The 13,594-nt window shown below is 41.6% G+C and overlaps 1 protein-coding gene and 1 pseudogene across 1 annotated transcript in view; both read left to right on the top strand.

The window, feature by feature from the left end:
- Positions 1–3,473: 3,473 nt before the first annotated feature.
- TMPRSS12 (transmembrane serine protease 12) overlaps positions 3,474–13,594 on the top strand; it is a 40,953-nt gene continuing 30,832 nt past the window's right edge. The window contains exons 1-2 of the mRNA XM_061206133.1: positions 3,474–3,711; positions 4,410–4,605. Coding sequence (XP_061062116.1) covers positions 3,474–3,711; positions 4,410–4,605 — 434 coding nt within the window. The remainder of the gene's footprint in view (positions 3,712–4,409; positions 4,606–13,594) is intronic.
- LOC133101299 (large ribosomal subunit protein uL29m-like) lies at positions 5,148–8,309 on the top strand (annotated as a pseudogene).

The following is a 13,594-nucleotide window of genomic DNA, read 5'->3' as shown; positions in this document are numbered from 1 at the left end:
TCCTCCTTCAAAGATAGGAGAAACAAGATGCATTATCTACTGCTATGTAACAAATTATTCCAAAACTTAGCAGCTTAAAACAACAAAATTTTGTTATCTCACAATTTCTGTGGGTCAAGAATTTTGAGTGTGGCTTGGGGGATGTCTCTGGCTTCAGGCCTCTCATGAGGTTGCATTTAGGATCTTAGCCAGAACTGTGGTCTCATCTGAAGGTCTGACCTGGGAAAGATCTGCTTCCTAGCTCACTCATGTGATGTGGTTTGCTTCTTCGTAGGCTGTTAGATTGACTATGACTGTAGGCTACTCCATAGGGCCATAGGGCAGCTCATAATATGGCAGCCAACTTCCCTCAGAGCAAGAGAGCTAGAGAAAATGTTCAAGACAAGTCACAATCTTTTTATAATCTAGTCTTGGAAGGGATAGCCCATCCCCTCTGCCACTATCTGTTTGCTACAAGCATGTCACTAAATCCAGCCAACTTAGAGTTGCCAACTTAGGGGAGGGAGCTAACAAAGGGTATGAATACCAGGAGACAAGGCTAATTAAAGGCCATCTTGGAGGCTGCCTACCACACCAGAGAATATCTGTCTGCTGACTGGAGTGATCCCACAAAGAAAGGAAGTAGCAATGCAGGGGAGAAGAGTGAAGACCTAGAGAAGGCAGAGGAAATCCAGGCCTAGGACCTTTGCATGTACTGGTCCACTACATTTTTCATTGCTCTTTCATGACTTGGCTGCATGCACCTGTTTTTGATCAGGATATGGAAAAGAAATCTGTCGAATGTCTGTTATCTGCCACAGCAAGACCAGTCATCTTGCCCTGCTTACAATGCCATACCCAATCTGATCACATCCCTCCCCCACAGAAACACACCCCAACTGTGTTTCCCCCCTTTCAAGTATCATCTTTCATTAAACTATTTGGGGAACAGTCAATTTGTTTCCTGTTCTGCCCCTGGGTCAGGTCAGTTCATGCTGCAACTTGTTTATCCAATACCACCTGCTTCCCTCCCACTGATTGCAGCTCAGCCCAGGAGCTTCTGCTCTCTTTCCACTTGTTACCACCTGTAAGCCTCAACTAATAGGCTACTTTGATTTAATGCAGCCAACCATGACAAACTAGGAGGATGATATGAGAACAGCGCTGTCCTTTTGCTGACCCCTACTTTCATTCCCCACCATGTGACCAGCCTCCCAAACTACCACAAGCCCATACTGTGCCCTTGTTACTGAAGGAGTCAGGTTAACTGAGGAAACCTTTAGCACAGCTCAAGATAGCAATGATAAAACAATTTAAAACCAAACATTACACATCATTGTTCTTAAAAACCATGGGTCAACCCACCACAGTGAAACTCTCACAGATATCTTTTTGGCTCGGGCCTGGCCTTCTGCCATGTTGTTGGGCGGCCTGCTTCTTTCCTCTCTCTCCTCCTTTGCACACTGAAAAATTTCTCTTCATTATGCTGAGCATACTTATACCCCTAAGTACACAGCAGGGTCCAGGCCTACTACTGCATATCCAAAACCATAGTAAATGGTTCTGCTAAAGGGAAGAAGAGCCATACATGATCCTTGACTCCAAAAAGAATCAAATCAAATACAAAACCAGGAAGAAGCCTTCAACTTAGTTTTTTCTCTTATATATCCTGATCAAAAATTTTAAGGCATGGTTTCTCTCTTCAGTCTCTGAAAGATAACAGAAAACAATAAAAAAAACAAAAACTAAAATTATACACACACATTGCATTATTATTACTACGGTGGTTAATTTTATGTGTCAACTTGATAGGGCTAAGGGACGCCCAGATCACTGGTAAAATATTATTTCTGGGTGTGTCTGTGAGGGTGTTTCTCAAGGAGATTACCATTTGAACTAGCAGACTGAGTAAAGAAGATCTGCCGTCACCAATGTTGGATGGGTATCATTCACTCCAATCCACTGAGGGCCCAAACAGAACAAAAAGGTGCACGAAGGGCAATTTCTCCTTTCTTCTTGAGTTGGGACATCCATCTTTCCTGCCCTCCCACATCAGAGCTCCTGGTTCTCCGGCCTTTCGGTTGGGACTGAATTATACCACTGGTTTTCCAGCTTGCAGATGGCATATCATGAGATTTCTCAGCCTCCATAATTGTGTGAGCCAATTCCCACAAATAATCTCCTCTTATATATCTCTATATATCCTATTGGTTCTGTTTCTCCAGAGAAACACACATAAATACATATCCATACCTTTGCTCTGTCTTCACTACATCTCCTTCCTCTTCTTGATCTTCCCCCTCTACCTAGGTCCAGCTCACATTCCCCTCCCGCAGGGAGCCTTCCCAGACTGCCAGAACCCACACCAATCCCTTGTGTCTGAATTCATATTAGGCTTGGGTGTCATGGTTTCCTTCTTTGTTCCCCAAGTGAATTACCCCTGATTTTCTCTGCTAGCCAAGTTATAAAGTTCTCTGGGTCAGAGGGCCAGGTCTTAACACACCTCCCATGATATGATACGTATTTTGGTGTATGATACGTAGTATGAGGTTAATACCTACTTGTTCAGTGGATCGATTAACTGGAGCCACTTATCTGCGCTCTTTTCCCACAGTGTTTGTAATGTCAAGGGGCATCTTGGGGGTTCTGATGGGGCAAGGAATAATGTATCTTTCAGGCTGGGGACTGGTGTGTGGGTGTGTGTGTGTTTGGGGTGGGGGTGGGTGCAGTGACCTTTAGTCAGGCTTTGTCCTCAACTTTAAGGCAGGTCCTTAAATTCTGGGGGCGGGGGGTGCGCTTGGAGGCATGAACCCGCGCCCCCTGTAGTGGAAGCGTGGAGTCTTAACCACTGGACCACCAGGAAGTCCCTGCAGGTCCTTACATTTGATTTAATCAGCTCACCCAGAGGTGGCGAGTCGAAGGTAAACTACTACAAATCAATTAATGATGAGATCAATGTGTATTACAGAAATTGGGCTCCCCCAATGCCCACATTGTCTCAAATCCCAACCTCTACACTTGCTTTGGCTTCTGCTTTACGTCTCCCTTCCCCAGCTTACCCACTTCAGTTTAGGTGCTCTTACTTCTGGAAGCCTTCCTGGCCTTGAAGTCTGAGCCGCTCCAGAGGTTCCAGCAGCTCCCCTCTCACCACAACAGTCCTACTTTACCATCTAAGTGTGTAGATCTGGCTCAGGAAGGTCTCCCCAGATCCTGGCTGAGGGCGAGACATTTCATTGGTCGCTTAACTAGAACACCAGCTGAGGCCTTGACTCATCCGGGCATTTCCGCAGCCTCACAGGCCTCAGCCCCCATCAAAACCCCTCGCCTACTTCGCTTGCGTGGTGTACCCCCCCCACCCCGCCCCACAGCACCGAGCCAGCCGCACAGCTCCCGCGTCTCCCACCTCGCCCACCTCCTCTGCCAGGCTGCTCAGGCTGAGGGCCCACAGGCTCGCGGGGTGAGGGGAGGGGGCGGGGTGGGGTAGCGGGCAGGAAATGCCTGCCGCCATCTTGCCCACCAGGAGTTCCGACATGGGGCTGGGGCTTCTGAGCGCAGCGCTCTTGTTTCTGGGGGGCGCTCTCATATGCTCAGAACACTACTCACTCTCCGAAAGGAGTGGGCGCGGGTCCTCGCGGGAACAGGCCGGAGGTCGGAGGTGGCCTGAGGCCGTGAGTGGGAGGCCCAGGGCGCAGGAGCACCAGGCCCCGGAAGAGAAAGTGTTGAACGCAAAGGGCAGTATCTGTTCGTTCTTCTCTTTGGACAGTCGTCCTTGCCTTTTTCCCACTTAAGCAGTATTTGAACTTGGGGCCCTCCTTTTCTGTTTTCCAACTGCCTTTAACTAAAAATTTACGGATCCAAGCAGTCCAATTTTAATGACTGTAGTAGTAGTACTAATAGTAAAAATGCCATACACTTCTGCGTCTGTATATGCGCCTCAAAACATTCTGGGGTTTGTCATTCCCATTTTACAGACTAATAATTCATTGGAATTCAAAGATGAAAGGGCTGTTAGGTGACTTTTTCATACTACAGTTAAGAAGAATTAACCCAACAAGTTAAACGGCAAGTATTAGAACTTGTAGCTCTTGGTTGACCAGTCCCAGGCTCTTTTAGTGGCCGTTTCACACAGGGAAAAATGTGATACCTGGCCAGAGAAACTTACCTCATTGTTATACTTCTCAGGAGAAGAGTTTTAAAATTGATGAATTGTGCTGATTTAATGTCTTTCTATTTGTAAGTAAGCAATTAAGGCATGTTTGTCTTAACTCTCTAAGATTTTTTTTTCAAAATATGGGCATGGCTTAGGTATCCAGCTTGCTTTATGAGTTTTTTAAATAGAAATTTCAAATATTATATTAATGTGTTAAGATTATAAAGTAATACATATAATAATATGTTCAGTCCAAATAATATATCATTTTTATTTTTAGATTGTGGAACAGCACCACTTGCAAATATGTTCAAGGGGTCTCGGATTGTAGGGGGCACAGAAGCTCAAATTGGCGCATGGCCATGGCTAGTTAGCCTACAGATTCAATCTGGCAGATATCTTGCTCATATATGTGCGGGAAGCTTAGTGAAAAATAGATGGGTCCTCACGGCTGCCCACTGCACTAAGGACACTAGGTATGTATTCAGAACAGAACTCTTATTTTATTCTCTTGGGGGATATTTTGAAGTGGCAGAGGACCATTTGACTTCAGCCATGTTCAGTTAAGCCATATGTTTCCAAGTAGCCATAATGCCTTATACTGAAGAGTACACTGAATATTTGTTGAAATAAATCCTTTAAGTCAGAGGTCAACAAACATTTTCCGTAAAGACAGGAAACATTTTAGGCTTTGCAGGCCATACTCAACTCTGTCACAGTAGAACCAAAGTGGTCATAGATGATACATCATTGAATGAGTGTGCTGTGATCCAATAAAACTATTTATGAACACTGAAATTTGAACAAAATCCTATTTTGTCATTTTGGGTTTTCCCCAACCATTTAAAAGTGTAAAAAACATTCTTTGTTTATGGGCTATATAAAAATAGGAGACAGGCCAGATTTGGCCTGTGGGTTGTAGTTTGTTGGACCTTGCTTCAAATAATAAATAGCTTTTCTTTTAGCTTTAAGAATTATTGTATTGTAATCATGTATTTGTCTTTCTCACCATTAGATCATGGTGAGACAAGTCCATGAAGACAAGGAATACATGTTTTATTTTGTATTTCTGGTACTATACAGGAGTTGGCCTACTTTATAGGAGACATAATAAATATTTATTGAGTCTATGGATGATGTCAGTCTTGGAGAAATAGATTTACCACAGTTATAATAGAACTTTATGACCCTCCTAACATTTAAAATGAAGCTCTAAGATAAATACTGTGGAAAACCATGGTACCTGTCATACAGTCTCTCTTTAGTCTCTAATTTTTATGAGCTATCTCGGAGAAGAATGAAAAGTCTCTAAGGAAAACTAACAACAACTTCAAAATTCAACTGAGGGTAACTGGCCTGATGGGGTTCATAAGGTTTTAATCTTTTAATCTGTATACCACATTTAAAAAACATGCATTTCAGTTCCGTAAATTGGCCTCTTGAGGAATAGAGCTCAGAAAAATGGGAAGCTATTAAGGTATAAACCCAAGGGTATAGAAAAAGATGTAGAAAAAAGCTTCAGAGTTAGAGATCAATTCTGGTCTTTCAGGTGCGGGTGTTTTACAACTCTTTTCTAAAATGCTGTCTTTAAGAACTGCTTTTCAACAGCTTTCCAGCCTTAAACCAAGGAAGGAAAAGCCTGCTTGGTATGGTTTGAAGATTCTTGGAAAAGCTCTTCTCACCTATTAAGTCCTGATATTGTGCCTTTACTAGTCTGTTCCTTTGACACGGTGGGGAGAACAATGCATTTGGAGAGTCTTTGTATCCTAGGAAGAAGGATATCCTAGGAAGAAGAGTCTTTGTATCCTAGTCTTCCTCTGACACTTTGTGCTGCAGTGGCTTTAAGTAAGATTCCAGAACCTACTAGATATACCGCCTTGGTCAAATAATATAGCTTTGTTATATTGTCATAAAATCTTAGAGTTCAAAGAGGTATTTTAAATGTGTGGTTCAATTCTCTGTGCTGTATATGAATCCTTCTTAAAATATTGAAGTAAAGGGTTCTCTAGTCTGAAATAATTATTGCTTTAATGCATTGAGTCAGGCATTTTTTCAGACACAATTTCCGCTACTCTTCACAACCACTCTTTACTGTAGGGAGACCCTGACTGGAAAGCAGTGAAATCAGGGATCAAATCCAAGTGTGTCAGAATGAAAATCCACACACATAACCATAACTATATCATTTGGCTCTCTACTTGAAACACCTCTTGTGATGATGAACTGCTACCTCGGGAAGAATTTCATTTAAATTTTGTGCAGCTTTATTTCTTAGAAAGCCTTTCCTTATGTTGAACTAAGTGTCTTGATTTTCATTCTGCCTTCTGAAGCCATATATATTAAACCTCATTACTCTTCCAGGCATTTGAAGATAATATTAATATTCCACTTAACAGTTCTCAAGGCTAAATCTTATTGATATTTTTACCCCTTTACTCAACAAACATTTACTAAATGTATATTATATACTAGGGACTGGGCTAGGTGCTGAGGAAGTCGACATTACTGAGGCGTAGTCTGTATTTTTCAGGAGTACCTCCTGTCTCAGAAGACTCTGCCACTTCTATTCCTGTTCCCTCATTTCCTAAACCTTGCACCATCAGTTATCGCTTATTCCTTCTTATAACATGAAAGACCCGCTCTGAGATTAGGTACTGTTTAAGAATGTTACATATAACTCTGTATTTAAAAAAAGCCCTCCCAGTAGCCCTCTGAGATAGCTGTTATCTCCATTTCACACCTGAGGAGTCAGAGATCAGAGATATTTGGTAATTTTCCCAAGATCACATTGCTGTAAAGTGACAACCTATTGATTTAAACCTAGTCTCAAATCTATAGCTGTTTCATTATACCTCATTCTCTCTTTAGTATTTTTCAATATCTTCTTCTAGCTTCTTCCCTACAGCCTTCAAACATGTTTAGGTCACCTCATCATTATTTAACAAACAAACAAACCCTACCTGTTTCTGTTCTTCCTTTCACTACTAGACTCCTTGAAAGAAAGACTCCCTTTTGTTTCACCAGCATTGACTCATAAAATCCCAATTGCAGTCTCATTTTTGTAGCCAGAACACACTATTAAAGACCCACCTCTACACCAAATCCAATGACCTCTACTCAATCCCCATCCTATTTCATCTGTATAACATTTGGCAAAGTTGACTGCTGTTCTATCTCTTTTTTTTTTTTTTTGGCCATGCCCCATGGCCTGTGGGATCTTAGTTCGCCAACCAGGGATTGAACGTGGGCCCTCAGCAGTGAAAGCTCGGATTCCTAGCCACTGGACTGCCAGGGAATTCCCTCCTATCTCTTTTCTTGATTTTTAAGACACCACTATTCTCTACCTTAAAAATTTTTTTTTCCTTATTCCTCGAGTCTTCGTCGTCTTTCAAATGGCAGTATTTTCAAGAGTTCCACCTTCTACCCTCTTGCCTTATCATCTGTATTCTTCCCTAGAGATGTCTCATCTTCTGTTTTAGGAGTCATCATGTCCTGGCAACTCCCAAGTCTCTCCAGCTGAGTCGTATTTCCAGCTCCCTACTATACATATATATTGGAGTCACATTCCCAACAAGTCCAAACATGAACTTTTAAACTCTTTCCTCTAGAGAAGAGTCTCGGCAGCCCTGAAGGCTTTCAGGTCGTTAATAAGTCCTCAGGCCCCTGCTAGCACAGGGAGCTTCATGGACCTGTCAGCAATTAAGGAACAAAAGTAATGAAGATTTACACAAACTTTGGTATGTTCTCCTGAAAGAAACATGCTCCTAACTCTAGAGCAGGAGGCTAAGCGGCAGAGATTGCCAATGCCACGTCTGAAGCGGTTAGAAAAGGTAGTAGATTCCATGGATGCATTAGATAAAGTTGTCCAGGAAAGGGAAGTGCCCTCAGACTTCTTCAGACTGGTCAAGAAAAAGCTAGACCTGGTTCTTGGAGAAGAGACATCTTTGGAAGAATCATCTGGCACAAGTTCAAGCAGTGGCCTATACCTTGGTACCTAAATAAAAGAAACAATAGAAAACGATTCTTTGCAGTGCCCTACGTGGAACGTTTTTTCAGATTGAGAATTGAGAAACAAGCCTGCATCAAAGCAAGGAAGACAAGTTTAGCAAGCAAGAAAGAAAAGTTTCTTCAGGAAAAGTTTCCACATCTTTCTGAAACCCAGAAATCAAGTCTTATCTAAGATATCTGAACTCTTAATTTACCATTTTGTTTTTCTTGGATTACAATCTGTATACAAAAGTAAATACATATTAAGTGGTTTATAAATAACTTGTGTTTTTAGTCAAATGATTATCAACTGGGACTACCCTGGTGGCGCAGAGGTTAAGAATCCGCCTGCCAACGCAGGGGACACGGGTTTGAGCCCTGGTCCGGGAAGATCCCACATGTCGCAGAGCAACTAAGCCCATGTGCCACAACTACTGACCCTGTGCTCTAGAGCCTGCGAGCCACAACTATTGAGCCCACTTACCTAGAGCCCGTGCTCCACAACAAGAGAAGCCATCGCAATAAGAAGCCCACGCATCGCAACGAAGAGTAGCCCCTGCTTGCTGCAACTAGAGAAAGCCTGTGCGCAGCAACGAAGACCCAACACGGCCAAAAATAATTAATTAATTAATTTTTAAAAAATGACTACCAACTGTTCTAAGTGTTATCATGGCATGCTAAATCTGGAAGTGGTCAAAATTAGGTATAAAGTTCAGATTAAATTCCCATCTTGTTAAAAAAAAAAAATCTTTCCTCTAATTCTATCCCTTCTCTATTTTCTCAGATAATAGCCTCACCAACAGTTCCATTACCTAGAGAGTTAGCTGACTCTCTCTGTGCAGTATCTCTTAAATTTGCTTCTTTTTGTCCCCCAATACTCACCACTGATGAGAAGTAGATTCAGAATATCAGTCTCCATATCCCTAGTTCATTACTTACACTATTACTATGGTAACTATCTGAATGAGTGTGAAGTGGTATCTCATTGCGGTTTTGTTGTTGTTGTTTTGATTAATTAATTAATTTATTTTTGGCTGTGTTGGGTCTTCATTGCTGCGTGCAGGCTTTCTCTAGTTGCGGCGAGCGGGGGCTACTCTTTGTTGCGGTTCGTGGGCTTCTCATTGCGGTGGCTTCTCTCGCTGCGGAGCATGGGCTCTAGGCGCTCCGGCTCAGTAGTTGTGGCTCACAGGCTCTACTGCACAGGCTCAGTAGTTGTGGCGCATGGGCTTAGGTGCTCCACGGCATGTGGGATCTTCCCGGACCAGGGCTTGAACCCTTGGTCCCCTGCATTGGCAGGTGGATTCTTAACCACTGTGCCACCAGGGAAGTCCCTCATTGTGGTTTTGAGTCACATTTCCCTAATGATTAGTGATGTTGAGCATCTTTCCATGTGCTTTCTGGCCATTTGTATTTCTTCTTCTTTTTTTTTAAGGTTTATTTTATTTTATTTTTTGCCACACCATGTGGCATGCAGGATCTTAGCTCCCGGACCAGGGATCAAACCCGTGCCCCCTGCAGTGGAAGCACGGATTCTTAACCACTGGACCACCAGGGTAGTCCTGTATTTCTTCTATGGAGAAACGTCTATTCAAGTCCTTTGCCCATTTTTGAACTCGGCTGTCTGGATTTTTTGTGGATGTTGAGCTGTAGGAGTGCTTTATATATCCTAGATATTAATCCCTTGTCAAATATATGATATACAAATATTTTCTCCAATTCTGTGGGTTATCTTTTCACTCTCTTGAAAGTGTCCTTTGATGCACAAGTTTTTAATTTTGATCAAGTCCAATTTATCTATTTTTTTCTTTTGTTGCCTGTGCTTTTCGTGTCATATCCAAGAATCACTGCCAAATCCAATATCATGAAGCTTTTCTTCTGTGTTTTCTTCTAAGGGTTTTTTTTTAATGAAAGGCTTCTCTTTAAATTTATTTATTTATTTATTTATGGCTGTGTTGGGTCTTCGTTTCTGTGCGAGGGCTTTCTCTAGTTGTGGCAGGCGGGGGCCACTCTTCATCGCAATGCGCCGGCCTCTCACTATCGCGGTCTCTCTTGTTGCGGAGCACAGGCTCCAGATGCGCAGGCTCAGTAACTGTGGCTCACGGGCCCAGTTGCTCCGTGGCATGTGGGATCTTCCCAGACCAGGGCTCGAACCCGTGTCCCCTGCATTGGCAGGCAGATTCTCAACCGCTGCGCCACCAGGGAAGCCCTCTTCTAAGAGTTGTATAGCTTTATTCTTATATTTTGGTCTTTGATCTATTTTGAGTTAACTTTTGCATATGGTGTAAGGGTCCAATTTCATTCTTTTGTATGTAGATATCCAATTTTCCCAGCACCATTTGTTGAAAAGCCTTTCCTTTCTCCACTGAATTGTCTTGGCACTATTGTTGAAAATCAATTGGCCACATATGCAAGGGTGTATTTCTGGGCTCTCTATTCTTTTCCATTGGTATATATATCTGCCCTTATGCTAGTACCACACTGTTTCAGTTATTGTAGCTTTTCAGTAAGTTTTGAAATCAGGAAGTATGGTCCTCCAACTTTATTCTTCTTTTTCAAGATTATTTTGGCTATTCGGGGTCTTTTGATATTCCATATGAATCTTAGGATGGGTTTTTTATTTCTGCAAAAGCATCATTGGGATTTTTTTTTTTTTAAACATCTTTATTGAAGTATAATTGCTTTACAATGGTGTGTTAGCTTCTGCTTTATAACAAAGTGAATCAGTTATACATATACATATGTTCCCATATCTCTTCCCTCTTGCATCTCCCTCCCTCCCACCCTCCCTATCCCACCCCTCTAGGTGGTCACAAAGCACCGAGCTGATCTCCCTGTGCTATGCGGCTGCTTCCCACTAGCTATCTATTTTACATTTGGTAGTGTATATATGTCCATGACACTCTCTCACCCTGTCACATCTCACCCCTCCCCCTCCCCATATCCTCAAGTCCATTCTCTAGTAGGTCTGCGTCTTTATTCCCATCTTGCCACTAGGTTCTTCATGACCTTTTTTTTTCCCTTAGATTCCATATATATGTGTTAGCATACTGTATTTCTTTTTCTCTTTCTGGCTTACTTCACTCTGTATGACAGACTCTAACTCCATCCACCTCATTACAAACACCTCCATTTCATTTCTTTTTATGGCTGAGTAATATTCCATTGTATATATGTGCCACATCTTCTTTATCCATTCATCCGATGATGGACACCTAGGTTGCTTCCATGTCCTGGCTATTGTAAACAGAGCTGCCCAGTAGTGGGATTGCTGGGTCGTATGGTAGTTCTATTTGTAGTTTTTTAAGGAACCTCCATACTGTTCTCCATAGTGGCTGTATCAATTTACATTCCCACCAACAGTGCAAGAGTGTTCCCTTTTCTCCACACCCTCTCCAGCATTTATTGTTTCTAGATTTTTTGATGATGGCCATTCTGACCGGTGTGAGATGATACCTCATTGTAGTTTTGATTTGCATTTCTCTAATGATTAATGATGTTGAGCATTCTTTCATATGTCTGTTGGCAATCTGTATATCTTCTTTGGAGAAATGTCTATTTAGGTCTTCTGCCCATTTTTGGATTGGGTTGTTTGTTTTTTTGTTATTGAGCTGCATGAGCTGCTTGTAAATCTTGGAGATTAATCCTTTGTCAGTTGCTTCATTTGCAAATATTTTCTCCCATTCTGAGGGTTGTCTTTTGGTCTTGTTTATGGTTTCCTTTGCTGTGCAAAAGCTTTTAAGTTTCATTAGTTCCCATTTGTTTATTTGTGTTTTTATTTCCATTTCTCTAGGACCTGGGTCAAAAAGGATCTTGCTGTGATTTATGTCATAGAGTGTTCTGCCTATGTTTTCCTCTAAGAGTTTGATAGTGTCTGGCCTTACACTTAGGTCTTTAATCCATTTTGAGTTTATTTTTGTGTATGGTGTCAGGGAGTGTTCTAATTTCATACTTTTACATGTACCTGTCCAATTTTCCCAGCACCACTTCTTGAAGAGGCTGTCTTTTCTCCACTGTATATGCTTGCCTCCTTTATCAAAGATAAGGTGACCATATGTGCGTGGGCTTATCTCTGGGCTTTCTATCCTGTTCCATTGATCTATATTTCTGTTTTTGTGCCAGTACCAAACTGTCTTGATTACTGTAGCTTTGTAATATAGTCTGAAGTCAGGGAGCCTGATTCCTCCAGCTCCATTTTTCGTTCTCAAGATTGCTTTGGCTATTCGGGGTCTTTTGTGTTTCCATACAAATTGTGAAATTTTTTGTTCTAGTTCTATGAAAAATGCCAGTGGTAGTTTGATAGGGATTGCATTGAATCTGTAGATTGCTTTGGGTAGCAGAGTCATTTTCACAATGTTTATTCTTCCAATCCAAGAACATGGTATATCTCTCCATCTATTTGTATCATCTTTAATTTCTTTCATCAGTGTCCTATAATTTTCTGCATACAGGTCTTTTGTCTCCTTAGGTAGGTTTATTCCTAGGTATTTTATTCTTTTTGTTGCAATGGTAAACGGGAGTGTTTTCTTAATTTCACTTTCAGATTTTTCATCATTAGTATACAGGAATGCAAGAGATTTCTGTGCATTAATTTTGTATCCTGCTACTTTACCAAATTCATTGATTAGCTCTAGTAGTTTTCTGGTAGCATCTTTTGGATTCTCTATGTATATTATCATGTCATCTGCAAACAGTGACAGCTTTACTTCTTCTTTTCCGATTTGGATTCCTTTTATTTCTTTTTCTTCTCTGATTGCTGTGGCTAACACTTCCAAAACTACATTGAATAATAGTGGTGAGAGTGGGCAACCTTGTCTTCTTCCTGATCTTAGTGGAAATGGTTTCAGTTTTTCACCATTGAGGACAATGTTGGCTGTGGGTTTGTCATATACGGCCTTTATTATGTTGAGGAAAGTTCCCTCTATGCCTACTTTCTGCAGGACTTTTATCAGAAATGGGTGTTGAATTTTGTCGAAAGCTTTCTCTGCATCTATTGAGATGATCATATGGTTTTTCTCCTTCAATTTGTTAATATGATGTATCACGTTGATTGATTTGCGTATATTGAAGAATCCTTGCATTCCTGGAATAAACCCCACTTGATCATGGTGTATAATCCTTTTAATGTGCTGTTGGATTCTGTTTGCTAGTATTTTGTTGAGGATTTTTGCATCTATGTTCATCAGTGACATTGGCCTGTAGTTTTCTTTCTTTGTGACATCTTTGTCTGGTTTTGGTATCAGGGTGATGGTGGCCTCGTAGAATGAGTTGGGGAGTGTTCCTCCCTCTGCAATATTTTGGAAGAGTTTGAGAAGGATAGGTGTTAGCTCTTCTCTAAATGTTTGATAGAATTCGCCTGTGAAGCCATCTGGTCCTGGGCTTTTGTGTGTTGGAAGATTTTTAATCACAGTTTCAATTTCAGTGCTTGTGATTGGTCTGTTCATATTTTCTATTTCTTCCTGGTTCAGTCTTGGCAGGTTG

Source organism: Eubalaena glacialis, chromosome 11, assembly GCF_028564815.1.
Source record: "Eubalaena glacialis isolate mEubGla1 chromosome 11, mEubGla1.1.hap2.+ XY, whole genome shotgun sequence".
Lineage (NCBI taxonomy): Eukaryota > Metazoa > Chordata > Mammalia > Artiodactyla > Balaenidae > Eubalaena > Eubalaena glacialis.
This window is presented reverse-complemented; position numbering and strand designations above follow the sequence as displayed.